This window comes from Rhinopithecus bieti, unplaced genomic scaffold, assembly GCF_001698545.2.
Source record: "Rhinopithecus bieti isolate Rb0 unplaced genomic scaffold, ASM169854v2 scaffold_19840, whole genome shotgun sequence".
Lineage (NCBI taxonomy): Eukaryota > Metazoa > Chordata > Mammalia > Primates > Cercopithecidae > Rhinopithecus > Rhinopithecus bieti.
The window spans coordinates 1,513,170-1,535,400 of record NW_016809771.1 but is presented as its reverse complement, the minus strand read 5'-3'; the positions used below and the strand labels follow the sequence as shown (position 1 = coordinate 1,535,400).

Genomic DNA, 22,231 nt, shown 5'->3' with positions numbered 1-22,231 from the left:
CTTTGAGAAGCAGAGGCAGGAGGATTGCTTGAGCCCAGGAGTTCAAGACCAGCCTGGGCAACATAGCAAGACCCTGTCTCAATAAAAAACAAAAAACAGATTCTTGAAAACATGTAAGAACAAGGGGAACTTCCCAAGACATTAAGTAAAAAAGGCATATAGATAGACAGATATAATGCAATTAAAGGTTTGATTGCCTAGAAAAACATTAGAATATACATTAATATGCTAGCAGGGATTACCACTGGGCAGTGAAATTACTTACAGATTCTTTTGATTATCCTTTTGATAATTTTATGCTTTCAATGATGTAATTTTTATGAACATAAAAAAATGTAAATGGTAAGAGTGTTTTATTGCTAGCAATATTAAGATATAGGATCTGTATAAGCATGACCCCTCCAGATATTTTCTTCAAACTATCACTTCTACTCAATTTATCAGTTTACCACACAGGAATATAGGAATATTTAAATGTTTTGTTTTAGTCCATGAGTCTGTCTGACAAACTATAGAAAGAATTTTGACCAAAAATTTTGCTTGCTCTGTAGGATGCTTAAAACAACAAGAAAAAGGGATATTTGTGGGTGGACTGGCCCAAGACTCACATCTCTAAACTATGACACGAAGCTTTCTTAATCATTTACCCCTTCAGAATCTAAGCCAGCAAAGCAGTCCGGAGACAACACAAGGTGTAGTGTAGCCTTCCTCGCTGATACAAGGGCTACATCCACAGTGTGAAGGAAGATTTTTGGAGTTCAATGAGAGAGTTTATGCCTTTAACATAGCTCTGGTAGTAGCCACTGATCGATACAAAGGCTAAATAGGTGGGTAAGTAGAATAAATATCTATCTACTTAGATAGATATTTGTATACAAATATTTGTATGTATTTAACTATTTAATATATCTTTTATGTTGTAAAAGACTTAGCATTACGTTTGCATATTGCATGATAAGCAACAAGCCCCAAAATTTATCTATGCCACTGATGTGTGGACTCAATGGGTATTTCCTGAAAGCCTATGTGCAAAGCATTGTTCTGGCCATAGGAGACAAAAAAAAAAAGCAGTCATGTCTTCCTTTCCAGATGAAGACACAAAGACAATTCTGTGGATCACATGTGATTTTTCAATGTCTCTCTTCTCCAAAAAAGAGACATTGGACAAAAAAAAAAAAAAAAAAAATGGAAAAAAAAAAAAAGAAAATTTACTGATGTTTCACGTAAATTTAGTGTAATACCACTTTAAAAGTTCACATACATTGCTATATAGATATTGCTACAAAGCATGGGAATATCACTAGTGAAATTTACCAAAGGCAGTTTTTACACCTGAGATAATGTATGGAAATCTTCAAGATAGGGTGCAGTATATTATTATTTCTCCTGATGGAATAAAAGACTTACACTAACTTTTGACTCCACAAAGCTCGTTCACTACTTTCAAGTTTTATGACAGGGTTTGGAAACACAACAGGGCAACAATTTTGGCTTCCCAGATGGACAGCCAGAATTGAAACCAAGAGCCGATCAAGATCAGACCAACATAATAATTAAAAGTGGAGAGTGAAAAGGAAAGGAAAAGAAACGGAAAGCAGATATGTGAGCTTAAGGGAGGTAAAACAAAAATTAATATTTACTTGACTTGTCCGTTCTCCGTGTAGGTGGTTCTGTAAAACCCCACGAGGGAGCCGTTCAGCCAGCCGGCGAACTCCATGGTCAGGAGATAGAGGCTATCTCCACTGCTGGGGGTAAGCTCTTCCTCCGCCTCGACCACCACGTACTCCTGCTTTTTGTACTCGAAACATCTCCGGACTTGCACCTGGTCCCCCGAGGGCCTCTTCAGCTCGGGGAGCCGGGTGATCCTGGTCTCCCGGAGGTGCAGCCACAGGTACCGGGTGGGCGCGCTCAGATTGATGGAGATGCTCACGGTGCCCGTGTAGGTGTCCTCCTCCAACAGGGGCTTCACGTGCAGGTCGTAGTGGACCGGGTTGACGAAGTCCGGCAGTCGAAAGTTTTTCCACTGTCCGCTCTCATCCTCACTGACCGGGCAGATGTCCTGGTCCTGGGCAGGAGGACCCGAGGGGCTGGCCGTGGAAGACGGCAGGTGGGAAGGAGCCGGCGCAGTGCCCGGCCCACCATCCCCGCTGGAGTCACACGATCTGGTCAAGCCCACAGCAAGTCCCACTATTAATCCTACACCCACCACCACCGCACAGAGAATGGCCACGTGTTTCGTTTGAATGCAGTATCTCTTAGAGCCCTCTCTCTCCGCAAAGTTCATTTTTGCTTCCGAAGTCAAGTGTTACACATAAAAAGATGTTAAATTTAACTAACTAACGTCAGCAGACTTCCTTTTTAAATTGGAAGGAATCCCCTGATTTGGCAGCCTGTTTTCGCTTTTCCCACACCTCTCTCTCTGGCTTCTTGTGCCTTTTCCTCTCCCTTTTCACGTTCCCACCAGCCACTCAGGATGAATGCGGAAACAAGGAGGGTGGAATGAGGACTCCGTAAGAGGAGCCGAGTGGGAGGAAGAGGGCTGGAGAGAAGACTGTCAGAGCTCCCCTTATAAACGACGCATCTCCACCCCTACCCCTCCTGCACTGCAGCGAGTTAAATATAAAACAGGGCTTCGCTTATCAGCCAAGGGGAGGATGAGCCCTTGCCAAAGCTCCGTCAGCAGCTTTCAGGGAGGAAGCGTTTGGGAGAGGTGTGCTTACGATAGAAAATCTCAACCTTTGCCACTCAGCCTGGGGCTTCTTCCTGTTGTGTTCACAATCTCTCCTTCCTAACTAAAGGGCTTCTTGAATTTCAGCTATTTTATCAGATAGCTTGCCAAAGACACTAAATGTTTTCTTTTATTTTTTCCCCCTCATATTATGTAAACATTCAAAATCTGTCCTTTGGAGAAGTCATATCCTGGAACTGGGTGCTCAGGGTGATTCAAGGACCACCTAGGTACTCAGTAAATATTTGTGGAATTAGATTAGGAAAGCACAGCCAGGTAACGCTAAATCAGTTCAGCTGTGCTGGATGAATGCGAGAGGGGGATCTCAAAGAAATTAGCCAAAGCAGTAGTGGAGCTGGAAAGCTTAAGAAGAAGAGAGAGAGAGCAAGAGGGGGGGAAGTCTGAAAGGACAGAGGGACAAGGAAGAAGCCCTGCTTGTCTCCGCAGCGTGCCTCCAAGTGAGATTGACTTCCTTAGACTTTGATGAGGTAGGGCACGTTTAAAGTAGATTCCAGATGTGAAAATTAACCTGTTGGTAAATCCATCATCCATGCAAATCTATCATTTTATTTCTGAATGACAAGATCAGAAAGAAAAATTGCAACGAACTTCATATTTACTGACAGCTTAGCTATGGACTGACATTTAGAGAGGTTAAGTTATTGCTCAAGGTCACACGCGTGGCAAATAGCAGAACTGGGGTCTGAACCCAGGTTGTCTGAGTCTAAAGTCCATATATCTGGCCAGGTGTGGTGGCTCACGCCTGTAATCTCAGCACTTTGGGAGGCTGAGGCAGGTGGATCACCTGAGGTCGGGAGTTTGAGACCAGCCTGGCCAATGTGGTGAAACCCTGTCTCTACTAAAAATACAAAAATTAGCCGGGCGTGATGCTACACATCTGTAGTACCAGGTACTCAGGAGGCTGAGGCAGGAGAACCGCTTGAACCTGGAAGGTGGAGGTTGCAGTGAGCAGAGATCGTGCCACTGCACTCCAGACTGGGTGACAGAGTGAGACTCCATCTAAATAAATAAATAAATAAATAAATAAATAAATAAATAAATAAAATTAAAAAAAAATTAAAGTCCATATATCAATGATTGCATTCTACTGCAATCGTTAAATATTCGTTAAAGGATACATATTCAAGGGTTAAGTAACTATGAAAAATTTGGTATTTCCCCAAATGCAATCCATGGATATTAACAGATCTACTTGCCAAGCAAACAATCCTGGGTTAAAGTGAAAAATCTTCTTTTACTACTCTCTATTCTTGCAGAGCCTCCAGATGGTGACACACATTATGAGCCTCCCAGAGAGGAAACGCAATGGAGTACTTTCCCCATTTAGTTGACAAGAGAGCTTTTCCTGGTGAGGTACCTTTTGAGGGCCTTATGTTCCGTAGAGCACACTCTGAGAAACGTTGTTTCAAACTGTTCTAAATTACAAACTCAACAAACAAACAAACAAAACTTTAAAAGCAAACAGGTCCTTTTACTCTGTAACATTTCTGTTGTTTTCTCACAAAATAGTAGTAACAGAAAAGAACCAAAGGAAAAGGGATATGCTTTTCTAAATTGTAGACCCATCTTGTATTGATTAATTTTACATTCTGAAGCAATCCTAAACTTCTTGAGATCATAGTATGTTTAAATTTGGCACATTAACTTCCTGAATTTTAGCCCTTGAAACCCCTTTTTATTAAAAAGATCATCTGACATTTCAATAAAAGTTTGATGGGTCAAATATTTTGATATGTTTCTTAGGAATGAAAGGCAAAAATGTGGCTCACATTTACCTCAATATAGTGAAAGGAAAAGCAAAAGTATTTGGAAGAATGTACATAAAATTATGTTAAACTGGAAGTATTTTTTTAAATCTCAGATGTGGCAAACATATATGAAATCTCTTAAACTTGACCTTATTTGGAAAGACAACAATCTTATCACCAGGTCTTATGTACAGAGAAGATAATAGACCTTTGCATTGGCTACACTTAAGGAAGATTAAGAATGGCCACCTGCTATGAAATAGCTCTTCTACTCTGCCTGGAATTCTACCATAAGAAATATACTATTTAAATGCATTTTTTTTTTTTGTTTTGCCAGAAGAAATAAAGTGCCCTAAGACCACATATGGGGTGTGTGTGTGTGTGTGTGTGTGTGTGTGTGTGTGTAAGTTTTGAGTCCACGGCCCAGTTCTAGCCACATTATCTTATTATACCAACTTGTGTGAGCTGACTGCATTCAATGACGGGCACCACATCTTGTGAGGGTCAGCGTATTAGGGTTACCGAATACAGCCAGATGAGTGGAGGTAGAAGAGCCAGCAGTGCACCATCACAGGCACTCTCCTAGATAAAATAGTTGATATTGAGTAATCTTACACTGAATGAATCTACATTGGATAGAAATAATTTCAAAAGGCTACTGCTGGTCAATTCCACTTATTAGGTCCAAGCCAGTGGATTGCAAGAATAGTTTACTGTAAGTTCTATATGACAATCTCCATCCCTTTTGACACATACATTATCATCTACTTTGAGTACTGAAATTCCAGTATCTGCTCCTTATTTAACATTCAATAGATATCTGTTCCCTATTTAACACTCAATAAATGTTTATTGATTGCTTAGTGAATAAACAAACGAACAAATAAATGAACAAGGAGAGGAAGGAAAAACAATAATCCAGAATGGGAAGGGTTAATAGACATACCGTGCCAGGAATGTTGAGAGAAACTCTGTTCAAATTCCAGAAAAGACTGGAAAGACATTTCCTGGGGCGAGGACCTGGAAATCACATCTGATCCTGAGTAGGTGAAATTCTTGGCAAACTCCTTCCCATAGACGGTAGACTGATGCAAGAGACTCACTGTAACATCAAAGGCCAAGTATGCACCTCTCTTTTTCACTTAGAGCTTCCATTTAAAGCTTTTCTGTTAGGTACCAGGAATTACACATCCCACAGAGCTACTGGGCCTTCTGTGTATACACAGTGCTGTCTTAGTCTGTTTTTTGTTGCTGTAACATATACCTGAGGCTGGGTAATTTATAGAGAAAAGAGGATTACTTAGCTCACATTTCTGTAGGCTAGGAAGCACAGGAAGCATGGCACCAGTACCTCCTTGGCTTCTGGTGAGGGCTTTCACACCATCACAACATTAGGGAAGGTCAAAGGGGAAGCAGACATGTGTAAAGTGGCAAAACCCAAGATGCATCCTGGCTCTATGACAGCCCACTCTCACGGGAGCTAATTCATTCCCACAAGAACTAATTCGGTCTTGCCAGAGCAAGAATTCATTTACTGCTGTAGAATACAGAAGGGCACCAAGCCACCCATGAGGGCAGAGTCGTCACCATCTAAACACCTCCCATTAGACCCCACCTCCCAACACAGCCACTGGAGATCCGATTTCAACACGAGTTTCTGTTGGAACAAACAAGCCATATCCAGACCATAACATGTGCTGCTGGCTCACCTGGGCACCAGGAGCATCTCAGGAAATGTAGTCAGCAGTTAACACTACAGTGTGATTATTTGGCTGGCCCTTTAATCAGTGATCTGAGCTGAATTCTATGGTTCGGGCTGATCACCTGAAGTCAGGAGTTCAAGACTAGCCTGGCCAACACGGTGAAACCCCATCTCTACAAAAATACAAAACCTAGCCAGGCGTGATGGTGGGTGCCTGTAATCCCAGCTACTTGGGAGGTTGAGGTGGGAGAATTCCGCTTGAACCCGGGAGGCGGAGGTTGCAGTGAGCCGAGATCACGCCATTGCACTCCAGCCTGGGCAACAGAGTGAGACTCCATCTCAAAAAGAAAAAAAAAAAAAGTGGGGGGCAAGCTAGATTCACAATGGAAGAAATAGAATCTGCAAATTAGGCTGTATATATAGCGAACAAGGAGGGTATGAACCAGTTTCTTTCCATCTTGCCACAGGGCCGCTATTATTAAGCACATAAATTCTATAAACAGCCTTGGTCAATTCAGGCATTTCCAAACTTTAAAGATTTAGTGAGAGTTGTAAAAGGAGGGAGTCATTGCAACTGACTTGGCTAACCATGAGGTCTAAATCCATATTGGCAATGTTCTTTGTGATGCTGTATTTCCAATGCCTGTGCCTTATTTGTCATCTTTTATTTGGGCTCAACAACTGTTTTAAAAGGTTCAGTTGGTTTTAAGACTAAGTGAACTAGAGTAACTTTTCCCAAGAGCTGAAAACTGATGCAGATGTCAGGAGTAGTTTTAAGACAGAAAATGTTCAGCACGCCACATCTAATTTTTATTGGTGGGAAAATGATGAATTTGTCCAATGACTGGCGCAATAAAGGGAGATGGTGGAAAGATGAGGAAAAGGAGAAGAAGAAAGAGACAAGAGGCAAAAGAAAGGGAGAGGAAAAAGAAGGAGGACTTTCGAAATAGATGAAAAGGAAAATAAACCTCCAAAACACATCCAAATATAATTTAATTTTTTAAAAAATCAGGCCTGGTGAGATGGTTTACACCTGTAATCCCAGCACTTTGGGAGGCCAAGGCAGGTGGATCATTTGAGGCCGGGAGTTCGGGACCAGCCTGGCCAACATGGCGAAACCCCATCTCAACTAAAAGTACAAACATTAGCTGGTCGTGGTGGTGGGCACCTGTAATCCCAGCTACTCAAGAGGCTGAGGCAGGAGAATCGCTTGAACCCGGAGGATGAGGTTGCAGTGAGCTGAGATCTCGTCACTGTGCTCCAGCCTAGGCGACAGAGCAAGACTCTGTCTCAAAAAAATAAAAATAAAAATCAGTGAAACAATAAGTTTCTATCTTCTCTATTCCTTGTTGTTTCCAGGCTGATTTGAGAATTCTCTGAAGTTTTCTGGGATACTCAGACTGATGTTCATAATATCTCTCACCGCTAATCCCTGAATGCCAGGAGATGTCAGTTCACAAGCAAGAATTATGCTCCTGTTAGCCATTTCGATAACTCTAGAGAGAATCTGTTCACTTCATTTGCTCCTCGCCCGCACATCCCCCACCCCGCCCTGCCTAGAAAACTGTTTCTCAGCCACTATTTATTTGTTTATTAATTCATTCAATAACTCAACAAATATTTGTAGACAAAATAAATATTTACTTTTCAACAAATATTTATTAGGTAAGGAATGCTAGGATAAACCTTAAAATGTGAGCATTATAAGAAATAATAGTGAATATTCTTAATATTCTTAAAGGCATATATGTAAAGCCCTGCCTTGTTCTCAGCATGTAGAGATTTTGAAAATATTTAGAAAAGCAAACAAAATAAAACTAAATGATTCATGATTCCTATAAGTTTTAACTTCTTTTGTATTGAGTTCCCTAATGTGCAATAATGCAGTGGGAGAAAGTGGTTGGATATAAAACAGCAGGAGAAAATTATAGTGATAATATAGTCTAAATTTCTGTTGTTCTAAGAATTTTGAAATTATCTTTATATATATTTTTTGAGTGCACTAAATAATAGTTCTATATTCTGAAGAGTTTTAAAACTTCCTGAAATGTTTAATTTACTCAACATTTCCTTTCAGCCTTTGTGGTATCAGACTTCTAGGCAATATATTCTTCTCTTCTATCTGCAGAAGTCTGCAAAAATAATGTTGGTATAGGGAAACTATTTAATCCAATGTTCTTTTACTCCATAAAGAGTCCAAGTGAATTATACTAGCAATGATTATTTTGGATTATGTTCTCCACAAAAATTCTAATAGACCCATTCTTTACCTTAGGTAATATTAATTATTTATTTCAGAGGAAAGGCCTATAATTTTACAATTTGTATTTATTAGTGCTAGCTGTTTGGTTTGAAAATTTCTTTATTGCCACATTAACTTTAACCAAATAAAGTTGTCTTCAATTTTTGTTTTCTTTGGAAGTAAAGACTTTAACTGCACTAAGATGATCAAAGTCATCCGTATGGGTAATAGAGACATTATTTCTCCTGTTGCTGTTCTCTTTATTTAGCATCTCTTCTGTTTTCAGTTTATGACTTTTTTAGAATGTTTTTGTCTTAAGCTAAAAAAAAATGCCCCCCTCTGAAAGATATCCACATGATAATACCTGGAACCTGTGCATGTTACAAAATATAGTTTTTTTAAAATGTCTTTGCAGATATGATTAAGTTTAAGATTTTGAGTTGGGAGATTATCCTGGACTATTAGGGTCGGTCCTAATATGCTATCTCATGTGTCCTTATAAAAGGGAGGCAGAGATTTTACACACAGACAGAAGTGATGTAAAGACAGAGAAGAGAGATTTGAAGGTGCTGGTCTTTAAGATTGGAATGATGCAGCCACAAGCCAAGGAATGCTTACAGTCCTCAGAAGAGGCAAGCAACAGATTCTCCCCTATAGCCTCTGGATCAAGACGACCCTGCTGTCCTTGATTTTGGCACAGTGATATTCATTTTGGACTTCTGGCCTCCAAAATGTGAAAGAATACATTTCTGTTATTTTAAGCCAAGTCTGCAGTAATTTGTTACAGCAGCCACAGAAAAAGAGTACAGCAGATTTTACATATTCACTCAACAAACATTTATTGAAAACCATAATGTCCCAGGTACTTCAAATGTTGTTGAAAAGCACTAAATAAAAACACAAATGAAAACATAGCCTCAGGACAGAATAGTGGTTTTTTCAAGTAGAAAGAGGATCACAATGAGATAGAATATTAGTTTTTTGAATAAGAACACACTCTGTTTTTTCATTCACTTCCGATTTTCTAGAAATATACTTGACAACTTGGTTTTTGTTCTTTGGGAGGTATTTTGCTCAAGGTTTCAAAGATTTTTGTGTGTTTATTTTCTAGTTGTCTTCATGGCAGAATATTTGTTTACAGTGTTAATAAATTATTTGTTCAGTTAACAGGCTGTATGTAGTTTTGTATAAGCAATATGATGCCCACTGATTTTATTTGAGTCTTTCATTAAATTTGTGTCTGGGGAAATTTTATACCTACCTCTGATTTTGAAGCTTTAATTACAGATGCCTTTTTAAGGTTAATGATATACAAATCCAGGGAAAGATAACACTATTTCTTGTGGATACAGTAATTTCCTTCCATCTTCTGAATGCTTTGTCTCACTTATTCCTACTGTCCTCAATGATGGTTAGTCTGGTGGATTATTTGACTTCTGTGTTTTAGATACTTTCCTTTGATATCTCACTTTCCGTTCAGCTTTTAAAGGGTTTTCACGTGACTCTTTCATTCTTGGTTTATCATTTGTATCTGGGCTTAAGATATTTATGTGCATGTATTGTAAGAGTCTTAGCTTCACTGCTTAAATCTCTTTACTAAGGATTCAGATACGTCTTCATGTGTGAAATCACCAGCTATGGCCCACCATGGGTTGGAGCATATGAAAACTTTAGATCTTAATACTTTTTGAGAAGGAATTTATTTTGGAGTAGTCAGGGATTCTTTTAGTTCCAAATAACAGAAAACTCAGCTAATTCTGGCTTAATCTATAAAGACATCTAATTAACTCTCATCATAAGAAATCTGGGGCCAGATGCGGTGCCTCATGCCTGTAATCCCAGCTCTTTGGGAGGCTGAGGCAAGTAGATAGCTTGAGTACTGAAGTTTGAGATCAGCCTGGGCAACATAATTAGACCCTGTCTCCACAGAAAATACAAAAATTAGGTGGGCGTGATGGTGCATGCCTGCAGTCCCAGCTATTTGGGAGGCTGAGGCAGGAGAGTTGCTTCAGCCTGGAAGGTCAAGGCTGCAGTGAGCTCTGATTGCACCACTGCATTCCAACCTGGGCAACAGAGTGAGACCTTATCTCAAAAAATAAAAAGTGTGGAGGTAGAGACTGTCAATATGCCTTGGCACTCAATGATATTATCAAGAAACTAAGCTCTGCCTATATTTTCATTCCACCGTCTCTACTGTGTGGACTCAGGCTGACTGCCATAGCTTCAACTATCACAATATCATTTGAAAGCAAGAAGTGGAGAGAGGGAAGAAGAGTAGAAGATTTTATCTTAAGCAGTTCTTTCCTTTTATCAGTGAAGAAGATGTTTCTCAGAAGCCCTCGGCAGGCTTCCCCTGATATCGCCTTGTCCAAGCCTAAATCATGAGTTCTTTCTGTAGTTTCAGCCACATTCTGTTGAGAGGAATGTAATAGAAGCGACTGACTTGAATAATACCAGTTCATCTCCAGAACAGGACACATTGCTGCCACAAAGTCGGGAAGTTCGCACTTCCCGTCCTTCACTACCTGCCACCCGTCTCCTCCCCTGCACCTTAACTGGCTGGGTTTTTCTTTTCTTTTTTCTCTCCTACCTCTTCACTTTTTCCTAAAACCATCTTTCACATTGCCATTGCACTATGTAAACATCTTCAGTGAGTTCCACTCACTGATATGATAGGTTCTTGGTGTGGGACTCAAAACCCCACTTCCTTTCTCTCCAAAGGGTTCCTAGCCTCTCAAAATCCCTTTTCAAATTTACCTCCAAGCCAAACTGATCTATTTACGTCTTAAGATATAAATTACACATTTCTATCATCACTGTGCTCCTGCCTGGATTTCTTTTCCTCTCCCTCTTTTCTAATACATTCTCAGGACCCAACTTAGCTCTCTTCCCGAGCAAACCTTCATTGATCTGGACAGACCCACAATGGCCAATCCTTCTCTCATCTCCTGTAAATAGTTACACTTGATATCACTCACTTGCCAGCTATCTTCAGACCAACCCCTATCTGGCCAATTATGCTGTGTATTAATAAGATGAGTCTAATGCCCAAACAGTACCAATATATCTGTGATAGAACACAGTAAACATGGGTTTCTCACTCTGGCCACATCCAAGGTGGATATTCTTTGTTTGAGAACTCTACTGGAAAGCATTTTTCCAAGCAGTGACTCAGGGATTTAGGCTCCTTTCATCCTGTGGTGCTTCCCTCTTCATATCGCCTCTGAGGATGCCACAGAAAAGAGCATGAGGAGCTTCCACTGGATGACAAATCACCTCAGCCTAGAAGTCACGCACACTTTCACTCACACTCATTGGCCAGTATGAATCATGTAACTACTCTTGTTTTTTATTTTATTTTATTTTATTTCTGAGAAGGAGTCTCACTCTGTCACCCAGGCTGGAGTGTAGATCTCAGCTCACTGCAACCTCCATTTCCCAGGTTCAAGAGATCCTCCCACCTCAGCCTCCTGAGTAGCTGGGATTACAGGCATGCACCACCACACCCAGCTAATTTTTATATTTTTAGTAGAGACGGGTTTTCACCATGGTGGCCAGGCTGGTCTCAAACTCTTGACCTCAAGTGATGCACCCACCTAGGCCTCTCAAAGTGCTGGGATTACAGGCATGAGCCACTGCGCCCTGTCCATGCGACTACTTTTAATAGCAAGGGGGCTGGGATACATAGGGATCAACAACGCCATCCTTAGAGAGAGGAGAAGGTGTCTTTGGTGATCACCTAGCCACTCTGTCCCATACTGGCCTCCCCTCATTTTAGGACTTACTTTGTTTGTACAGTGCAATGACTCAGATGGACAGGCCATAAGAAGAAAAATGTTTCACTGTTGCTGCAAAAATTTGTACAGAAGCAAAATCTCTCCTCTCTTTATACTTGTAGAAAAACTATTCAGCTACTTGCTCACAGTTTATGTTTATTTCTCATCATGGCTGTTCTGAATATTTATTTTAACTGTTTTTTTCCTGAGCAGACTTGGTTTACTCTGAGAGGGTCACATGCTAAGTGATTTGCCCTAGAGCCCACACTGCTTCTAGAGATGGCTCAGGTACAGCAACTCCTTATTTTATTTTCCAAAAGATAATTTTATTTGCACTTCAGAATACCGTAGAAACAGATGGGAGTTAAGGTAATTATATTCAGGTGGAAGAAAAGATGAAGGAAACTGAGTGAAATAGAACCAACCTTCATGGCACATGCTTGGTCCCAGATGTCTTTTATTTGCTGTCTTTTTAGTGCATCCGGCAAAGTTATGAGTTTGTTATTATGAGCCCCAGCTGCCACTTACCGTAGTAGGCTGACTCCAAATCTAATAGAAGGGATTTGGTTCTGTTTATGGCCTAGTTCAGACCTCTCCATGAATAATTTTGTATTTTAGCTACATGATCAGCTATCCAGACCTTTGCAGGTAGCATAGACAACAAATCACATTTATAATACAGTTTCTAAAGAAAACTGTACTACAAGATCCAACATATATATTTATCTGGGTGCCAAGCCTAGCAGTACACTGAGAGAATCTCCACCCCAACACGTGTCAACTGAGGTGGACATTGCATTACTTTTTTTCCTCCAGTGTCCTGGGGGTGTCTCTAACTGCTTGGCGTGTTCAGAAAGTAGCCTTGTAATTTAGGTAGTATAAATACTGTGTAGCTTACATGTTAAATGATGACAAATGTTAGAATATGGAAAGAACAACAAAAATAAGGTAGCCAAGTGTGATGCACTAATGTTGTTTAATGCAAACTAATTGTAATTCTATTTTTTAAACAAATCATAGACTGAAGTCATCAAGTCTTCTCAAATTTTAGATGATTTTAATTATGTGATTATTTTAATTGTCTATTTTGCTTTCTCAATGATTGATTTTTCTTATGTGTTTCAAATACAGCATTGTAGATATAAAGTAACTTTACCCACATCCACATCCAGGAAGTTCGCCACATCATTTTCCTGTGGTGATTCTGGCTATGAGTTCAAGTTCTGAACCAATCCTGTGATTTCAATCATAATACTCGATCCTTCTATTCTGCGTCTTTCTGAAGGCTGGCATTGCTTATTTTCCCCAATTGCCTATAAAATAATTTGCATAATGACTGTGTGTCATTTAGTATAGAATTATTTGCTTTGTTGCTTTTCTTTAGCAACTGAAACTCAATACTGCTAACTCTAACACAACCATGTCCACACATGGCAAAAAGATACATGTACATGTGTCTAACAATTTGATTAATTTGACCCATGTAGACATTCACTTTTGATAATTAAAGACAAAATTACATTTGAGGTCCAAGGTAGTTTTTGGCTTATTGGCAGTGATTGGCTAATTGTTCATGAAATATATTTCCCATCTTCCTGGACTTACAGTTGAACAGAATTTCTCAGCCGTCTTTACTGTGGAAATGTGACTCTGTTTTGGCTAATAGGATGTGGAGAGAAGTGGTATATTCTCTTCCAGACCTGGTGTATAAAAACCACCTGTGTAATCCTGTGCTCTCTCTTCCTTTGGCTCCAGCTGATGTTGCCATCCAGGGAGATCTCAAATGCCATATATGGAAGGTGGAAGCATCACAAGATGGAAGGAGCCTGAGCTTCCAAATGAACACATCCTCCTTTCCAACTCCACACCACCAACTGATCTTTATGTGAGCAATAAACAAAAGCCTGTTGTATTAAGCTACCAAGAGCTGAAGGAAATATGTGCAAGCATGACTTTAATGAATACCCTTCACCATAAGTATTAGTTTTGTTTCATCTCTGAATTGTTATTTTAGGTCAGTGGTTGTAAATCAAGAGTAATTTGGGCCAGGCAAGATGGCTCACACCTGTAATCCCAACACTTTGGGAGGCCGAGGTGGGCGAATCACCTGAGATCAGGAGTTTGAGACCAGCCTTGCTAACATGGTGAAACCCCATTTCTACTAAAAAGACAAAAAATCAGGAGCCAGAGGCTGGTGAATCACTAGGTCAGGAGTTCAAGACCAGCCTGGCCAACAGCACGAAACCTCGTCTCTACTAAAATTACAAAAGTTAGCCGGGCGTGGTGGTGCACGCCTATAGTCCCAGCTACTCAGGAGGCTGAGGCAGAAGAATTGCTTGAACCCATGAGGCAGAGGTTTCAGGGAGCCGAGATCACACCATTGTACTCCAGCTTGAGCAACAAGAGCAAAACTCCGTCTCAAAAACAAACAAACAAAACAAAACAAAACAAAAAATGAGTAATTTTGCTATCCTCCCAGAGGACATTTGGCAATATCTGGAGATTTTTGATTGTCACGACTGAGGAAGCAGGTGGATTAGGGTAGAGGTCCTGGATGCTGCTAAACATCCTGCAATGCACAGGACAGCCTCCCTATGCATCGTTTAGTCCAAATGTCAGTGGGGCTGAGATTGACAAACCCTGCTTTAGCTGCATCTATTTGGCAAAAATACATATAATTAAATATTTGGTGACCAGGCGTGGTAGCTGAGGCCTGTAATCCTAGCATATTGGGAGGCCAAGGCGGGTGGATCACTTGAGGTCAGGAGTTTGAGACCAGCTTTGGCAACACGGTGAAACCCCACTTTTACTAAAAACACAAAATTTAGTCAGGTGTGGTGGCCCACACTTGTAATCCCAGCTACTCGGGAGGCTGAGGCATGAGAATCAGTTGAACCCAGGAGGCAGAGTTTGCAATGAGCAGAGATCGTATCACTGCACTCCAGCCTGGGCAACAGAGACAGACACTGTTAAATAAATAAATAAATAAATAAATAAATAAATAAATAAATTTGGTTACCTTTTTTATGTACCTTATTTAGTAATCCTCCAATTCTGTCTGCTTAGTTTAGTTCTTGTTGTGGTGGTGTGATCCCAGTAGCTTTGGTTACCTGTTGATGCAAAGTCCAATAATCTCTAGATTTTTCTTTCCATTTCCGTAGCCATCCTTGCTTGTCTCCCCTTTCACTACACTGTTTTCTATACAACATATTTATTGCTGTATCTCCAGAAATCCTCACAATACCTGACGTAAAGTAGGTATTTAATAAATGTTGCTGATGAAATTGAACTAATATAAATAAAAACATGGAGAAAAAATAATGAATGAACCATTCCCTGCCCTCATCTTCCTCTCCCTTGGCTTCGATGACACTACGTTGCTCAGTTTCTTCTCACCCCATGTTGTCTTCTCCAAAGTCTTCGCTTCCTCCCTCTAAATGTACTTCCTCCGCAAGTCAGATATTTTCTCTTCTCCCTCTCATGCCTTTGGATAACTCAATCTTATGACTTTAACCATCACATCTACTTAAAGAACCCACAGATTTCATCATGAGTCTGAATTTTCTTCTGAGAGTCAAGGTCAAAACTATGCCTACCTGTGTTCACTTGTGTATTCCACCAACAATTCAGTTGGTCTAAAGCTAAATAGTATCACTCCCCACAGAAACACTGTAGCTCCACACTCCTTGCCATGTTTCATTTCTCCATCAGCATTACGATCATTTTCCTCAGTATCAACCAAGATCTTCCCTCTCTCTCACAGACTGCTAGGGATATTATAGGTGCTTGTCAATTTGTAGCTTCTCTTTCTCATCTCTTGGCACTTTGTACAGGTTATTTTGTATAACTTTGATTTGCCATTTTCTTGCTTGGATTTTAAAAATCCAGAGCAGCACCAATTAATAAGAGATAGTGTGAGCCATATATGTAACTATAAACTTTCTTAGTAGCCACATTAAAAATTCAAAAAGAACCAGGTGAAAATAATTTTAATATTATGGTGTATTTAACCCAATTTATCTAATATGTCTGAAATATTATTGTTTCGTGAGCTCAAAGTAAAAATATGTACTTAATATAAAAGTTAATAATGTATTTTACATTTGTTGGATAACATCAAAACCTAGTATGTTTTATGCTTATACCACATCTCACTTTGGACTAACCATTTCGAGTACTCAATACTCACATGTGGCCAGTGGCTACCCTAGTGGACAGCACAACTCTAGAGCTTTAAGACTACCTTATGCTTGTTTGTGTTCATGATATTTTGTACAACGTGTGGCACAAAAAACGTGTTTGGTCAAAGAAACTAAACTCGCTTTCGTGGAATTGATTTCTCTTTGTTCCAAGGTACTGCAGAACTTATGTTGTACACCATCTTATTTGCTATTTTATGTTATTTTATACTTCCTTGACATAATATGTGCCTTTCCCCCCCACACACAGTATTTTGAGATTAGAGTCATTCATTATGTTTTACAATCCTTTTGTACTCATATTGCACTGCATGGTACCAAATTCATAGAAGACATCATCTGGATGGAATGAGTGCATAAAATAATGACCAGATCAAACTTAAGCTGAAAAAAAGTTTATTTCGTGTTTTAATTGTAAATGTAGAAGTTTAGCTATGTTCATATAACAGCATTTAGCCAACTTTTCTCTATAAGATATGAATGGATTTTTATTATGATGTTGTATTTAACTGTTTTAATTACTAACCAATACAGCCTTATTGTAGAAAAAGAAGAACATGCCAGTAATTTAATAACATATACATGAAGTGCAAAAAGCAAGCAACAAAATGATATGAACTATATAAAACTGCTATTGCAAAAATATATACACAGAAAAAAGACAGGAAATCAAAGAATAAAATATTAAACATTGGTTTTCTTGAGCAGTGTATACAACTACGGGAAAATTCTTTTTGTGGCTTTTTTTTAATTTCTTTTTTTTTCTTTTTTTTTGTGTGTGTGATGGAGTCTCGCTCTGCAGCCCATGCTGGAGTGCAGGGAGTGCAGTGGTGTGATCATGGCTTACTGCAACCTCTGCCTCCCGGGTCCCAGTTTAAGCAATTCTCCTGCCTCAGCCTCCCAGGTAGCTGGGATTACAGGCATGTGCCACCATGCCCAGCTAATTTTTGTATTTTAGTAGAGACAGGGTTTCACCATGTTGGCCAGGCTGGTCTTGAACTCCTGACCTTGTGATCCACCCACCTCGGCCTCCCAAAGTGATGGGATTACAGGCGTGAGCCATTGCACCAGGCCTCTTTTGCAGTTTTATGTTGTTTTTATTTTATTTTGGAGTATTTTTCTGAAGACATATTTCTTTAGTATTATGAAAAAAATAAACATACACAGCCATACACATACATTAACAGTATACGGGCCAAAGTCCTTCTGGAAAACTATAGATGTTTATTAACATCTGTTACTTCCCTGTACTGTAATAATACTCCTCCAAATCTTGATTCATTCAGCTTATTGAACTAAGAAAACAGTATGGAATGGGCTGGGCGCGGTGGCTCACGCCTATAATCCCAGCACTTTGGGAGGCCGAGGCGGGCGGACCACGAGGTCAGGAGATCAAGACCATTCTGGCTAACACAGTGAAACTCCGTCTCTACTAAAAATACAAAAAATTAGCTGGGCATGGTGGCGGGCGCTTGTAGACCCAGCTACTCGGGAGGCTGAGGCAGGATAATGGCGTGAACCCGGGAGGCAGAGCTTGCAGTGAGGGGAGATGGCGCCACAGCACCCCAGACTGGGCGACAGAGCAGGGCTCCATCTCAAAAAAAAAAAAAGGAATATGGAATGATGATGGGAATGGATTTACAAAATCCCTTTGGATTTGGATTTTGTAAATCCATTCCCATCATCATTCCATACCTCTAGTTTACAAGGGTAGGTTAATTTCTTATCTGGGCTCCCCTGTTTTGCATTTTCCATATATTGTGTTTTTGATTGCTGACCTCCTCATGTGCTGAGATTTACATTTCATGGGTTATACACTCCCCTGTGGTTGTCTTTCCCACTTCCCACACACCCTGCCCATTCCAGGTCTCTTTTTAGGGTGTTACTACATATTACTCCTTCCCGTGGAGACTGTTTTTACGACGTGGATTACAGGATGGTCAGATAGCAAATATACCTTAATAAGCCCTTATTGAAGACATCTGACATTCAGCTACACATGCAGATAAAGCATATGTTTCACATTTTAAATCTGATTTTATTTTTTATTAGTGAAAAGCTTTAGGAACTTTCTCTATATAAAGTTTACTTTTTTCTCATGAGAAAGAAAAAAGTAAACTTTATATAGAAAAGTGCAGTATCTACAGCAGCTATAGTAATCTTTTAAAAACATAAATCACAATACTCTCCTGCTTAAAACTCTCCATGGCTTCCCAGTGCAATTGGAACAACAATGAAACACTTTCCTTGACTGCAAGTACCTACAAGGTCTCTTTTCTTCTTTTCCCCTAGGTGCCATGCTCTTGAGCCTTCTTTCTGTTCTGTGAATACTCTGGAGTCTCATTTCTGAACTATTCTGCTTGCTTAAAACACACTTCTTCAACATCTTTACAAGCCTGTCTTCTTACCATTCATGCCTCATCTCAAATGTCATCTCCCCAGACAGGAGCATCTCCTTCTACCTCCTCCTCAGCCCTTTCTGTTCCATTCAGAGCCTTTTCCCCATCTGAAGTTACTTTACTTTTTTGTTATTGTGCATTCTCTGTCTCCCCAACTACAAGGTAAGCTCCACCAAGCGGGGACTTTTTCTTGTATCCTCATTGCCTAGAAATATTCTAGGAATAGATAGCAGGTACATAATACATGTATTTTTTTTTTTGGAATTTAATAAAAATTAACTTGAGTAGTGCACAGTACTGCTAACAGAAACCCTGTTAAAATACAAAAAATTACCCGGGCATGGTGGCGGACGCCTGTAGTCCCAGATACTTGGGAGGCTGAGGCAGGAGAATGGCGTGAACCCAGGAGGTGGAGCTTGCAGTGAGTGGAGATCGCACCAGGACACTCCAGCCTGGGCAACAGAGCGAGACTCCTCTCAAAAAACAAAAAACAAAAAAAATTGCTACACGGTCTGTTGTTCAGGAAACAAGGAGCACATTCTCTTTCTCTCTTCTCCTACTCTCTCTGAGTAGAGAGAGTCCTTCCTCCTAGTTCCTTCCCTTTCTCTGTCACCATTCTCAAACTGTTAGAGCCTTTTCAGGCCACCACCAAAATGCCAGTGGTCTGATTTCACCCTCACCCTTCAACATTCAAGTTCCTGGAGAGATTTCCATTTGTTCCAGTAATGGAAAATCAGCCTAACCAATGAAATGTCATGTTTTCCTTTGATCTACAAAGGTGAAACTGTAGTGCTATTATAAGCAGGTGCTTTTAGTGGAATTGTCTCTTATCTAGCCAACTTCTTATCATGCCTTCTTACCACACCTGTGCCCTAATCTGCAATCAGAATGTTCACCTGCAAGGCTAGATAGTGTCTTTTAGAACTTAGGTCAAAATCCGAATTATGAACATGGCTTCATTAGCATCATGACCTAATAAATTTTTCTAATTCATCCTAAAAATGTATTCAACCATAACTGCCTACACCTGCAATTGACTTAAAAATAAAGACAAATTTATCTTTCATAAGCACATGAAAATTTAGGGCTGCAATGCAGTTTAGATATAATTGCAGATAATAGATAAGACAACTAAAACCCAGGGTGAGGCTAAGGAACCTTCCAAAGGTCACTAAGACAGGCAAAGGCAGAATCAACTTTAGACACCCAGTCCAAGGCTCTTTCCACTACATCTAATAAGATTGGATGTTTATTAGTTACGGGCTTGCCTATTTCTACAATATTAATATTTCTCTGTCACAGTGCCTTCCACATAGAAAGCTAACAATAAAATTGGCAATAAGTAAATCAACAATTAACATAAAGTTTTGAAAAACATTTTTGAATTTAGGGATTTGGCTTCAATTTGGAATGGTGATTATAAGGTCTTGGTGCTTTACATTTATCTCTGTCTTTTGAAGATGTAAAACTCAAGCATAAGTATCACACACAGTGGTTTCAACAGTATTAATTTACATGGTTATCTGTCTCGCATGCTTCATTCCACGGTCACCTCTGCTTGGCGAACACATCCTGGGACATGAATCCATCTTGGTATTCACAATACAATGTACATAATTCCACTACTGATGTGAATAGTGCAGTAATGTTATTTTATTTATATATTGGTACTTTATTTATTTATTTATTTATTTATTTATTTATTGAGATGGAGTCTTGCTCTATCACCCAGGCTGGAGTGCAATGGCATGATCACGGCTCACTTCCAGATTCAAGCGATTCTCCTACCTCAGCCTCCCAAGTAGCTGGGATTACAGGCATGCACCACCAGGCCCGGCTAATTTTTTGTATCTTTAATAGAGATGGGGTTTCACCATGTTAGCCAGAATGGTCTCGAACTCCTGACTTCATGATCCACCCGCCGTGGCTCCCAAAGTGCTGGGATTACAGGCGTGAGCCACTGCACCCAGCTGGTACTTATTTTTAAGAGGAAAATAAATTAGGGTACAATTTCTGGATTTTTATTATCAATACATACTCTTTAGGTTGAAGTACTTCTAAAATTTGTGATAAGTACTAGAATAATAAAAACAAAGATTTGACATTGTATCTGAAAAGTATAATTTTTCAGATATAATATATTTCATGCAATAATGATCGCGTGAAGTCCTCTCTTCAAGCAATCATAGTACTTGAAAATTTACATGGTAAATTCACAGCATGAGAGAACATTTCAATTCAACATTACAAGTCAGATGCAATAGGAAATGGACAATAAACTAAAGAAGACTTTCTGAAATTTCACCCTTTGAAAAGTAATTATAATGGCAACTGTGCTTTTTTAATACAATAAAATATCAAACTTTACATGAGATGTTTTGAAATTCATGCTTTATATTTTGAGTGTTACAATCAAGTCAAGCTAAGAAAACAATCTCATTGTCCTTGGGCATGTTTTACCTTCACTTATAAGCCATGCAATGGAGGGCTCCTCTGTTAAGTTCTGATTGTAGTGACTATCTGTACTCTTATCTCACCAAGGTTTATGCACCTTTGTCTAACTTCCCTTGATTTACCTTTGCTCTGAAGGAAGGCACATAGCCTCCTCATGGGTTTAATTATCTTCATTTGTCCACTTCCAAGAGTTCCCTTTCACTGCCACTTTTTAACATTTCTCTGCTATATGCAGAACATTACTGCTCTTCTGTGCCATTGGGGAGGCCAACAGCATACTGTCTCTGCTTCATCAGCAAGCACTTCCACATTCAGCAGTTTTCTTAGCATCTGTCTATAAGATACTTCTACAGGCAGTAGAAAATGATGCTACCAATCTCACATGGACATACACAGCAGTATTGCAGAGGCCTTGACTCTTGTCCATTAGTCATGTTCACTGAATCAGGTAATGATCAGAATGATGGGCAATTTCTCGCACTGTTATGGACTCAATGAACTGGTGTGCACGGTGCCCTTCTTATGAACAATGTGTCTCCCTCCACACCTTTGTGAGGTAAGAGTTTAATAGCAGTTTTGTGGTACTATCCTAGCTGAGAGCCCAGGAGCAGTTGGGAGTCCACTGTCTCTAAGTTGTAATATTTTAGAGTTTCTACTGTGGGGAATGCTAAATTTTATATTCATGGCCAATTTGCTTTTCTGGAAACTTTCCTTTTTCTCTAAAGATGATGCTATGAAACAAAAGTTATATGGAAATAAGTCACAGCAAATGTTGTGGGTGAAAAAATTTAGAATTGCTCATTGAAATCCCATCAAATACAGCGCAAGTTTGCAAGTTCCGTGAGGCCGTCGGGTCTTTCTTTAAGCCATCCCACCCTTGTAGCTTTCACAGAGGAATCACATTCCTCTGATTCCTCTGAACTTAAAAATATTATGATTTTTCTTTACCATTTATTTGATTA

General features: G+C 39.7%; 1 protein-coding gene across 1 annotated transcript in view; it reads right to left on the bottom strand.

The window, feature by feature from the left end:
* ENPEP (glutamyl aminopeptidase) overlaps positions 1 to 2,620 on the bottom strand; it is an 88,852-nt gene extending 86,232 nt beyond the window's left edge. The window contains 1 exon segment of the mRNA XM_017890419.1: positions 1,641 to 2,620. Within this exon segment, the coding sequence (XP_017745908.1) occupies positions 1,641 to 2,284 (644 nt within the window). The 5' untranslated portion in view covers positions 2,285 to 2,620.
* Positions 2,621 to 22,231: the final 19,611 nt, after the last annotated feature.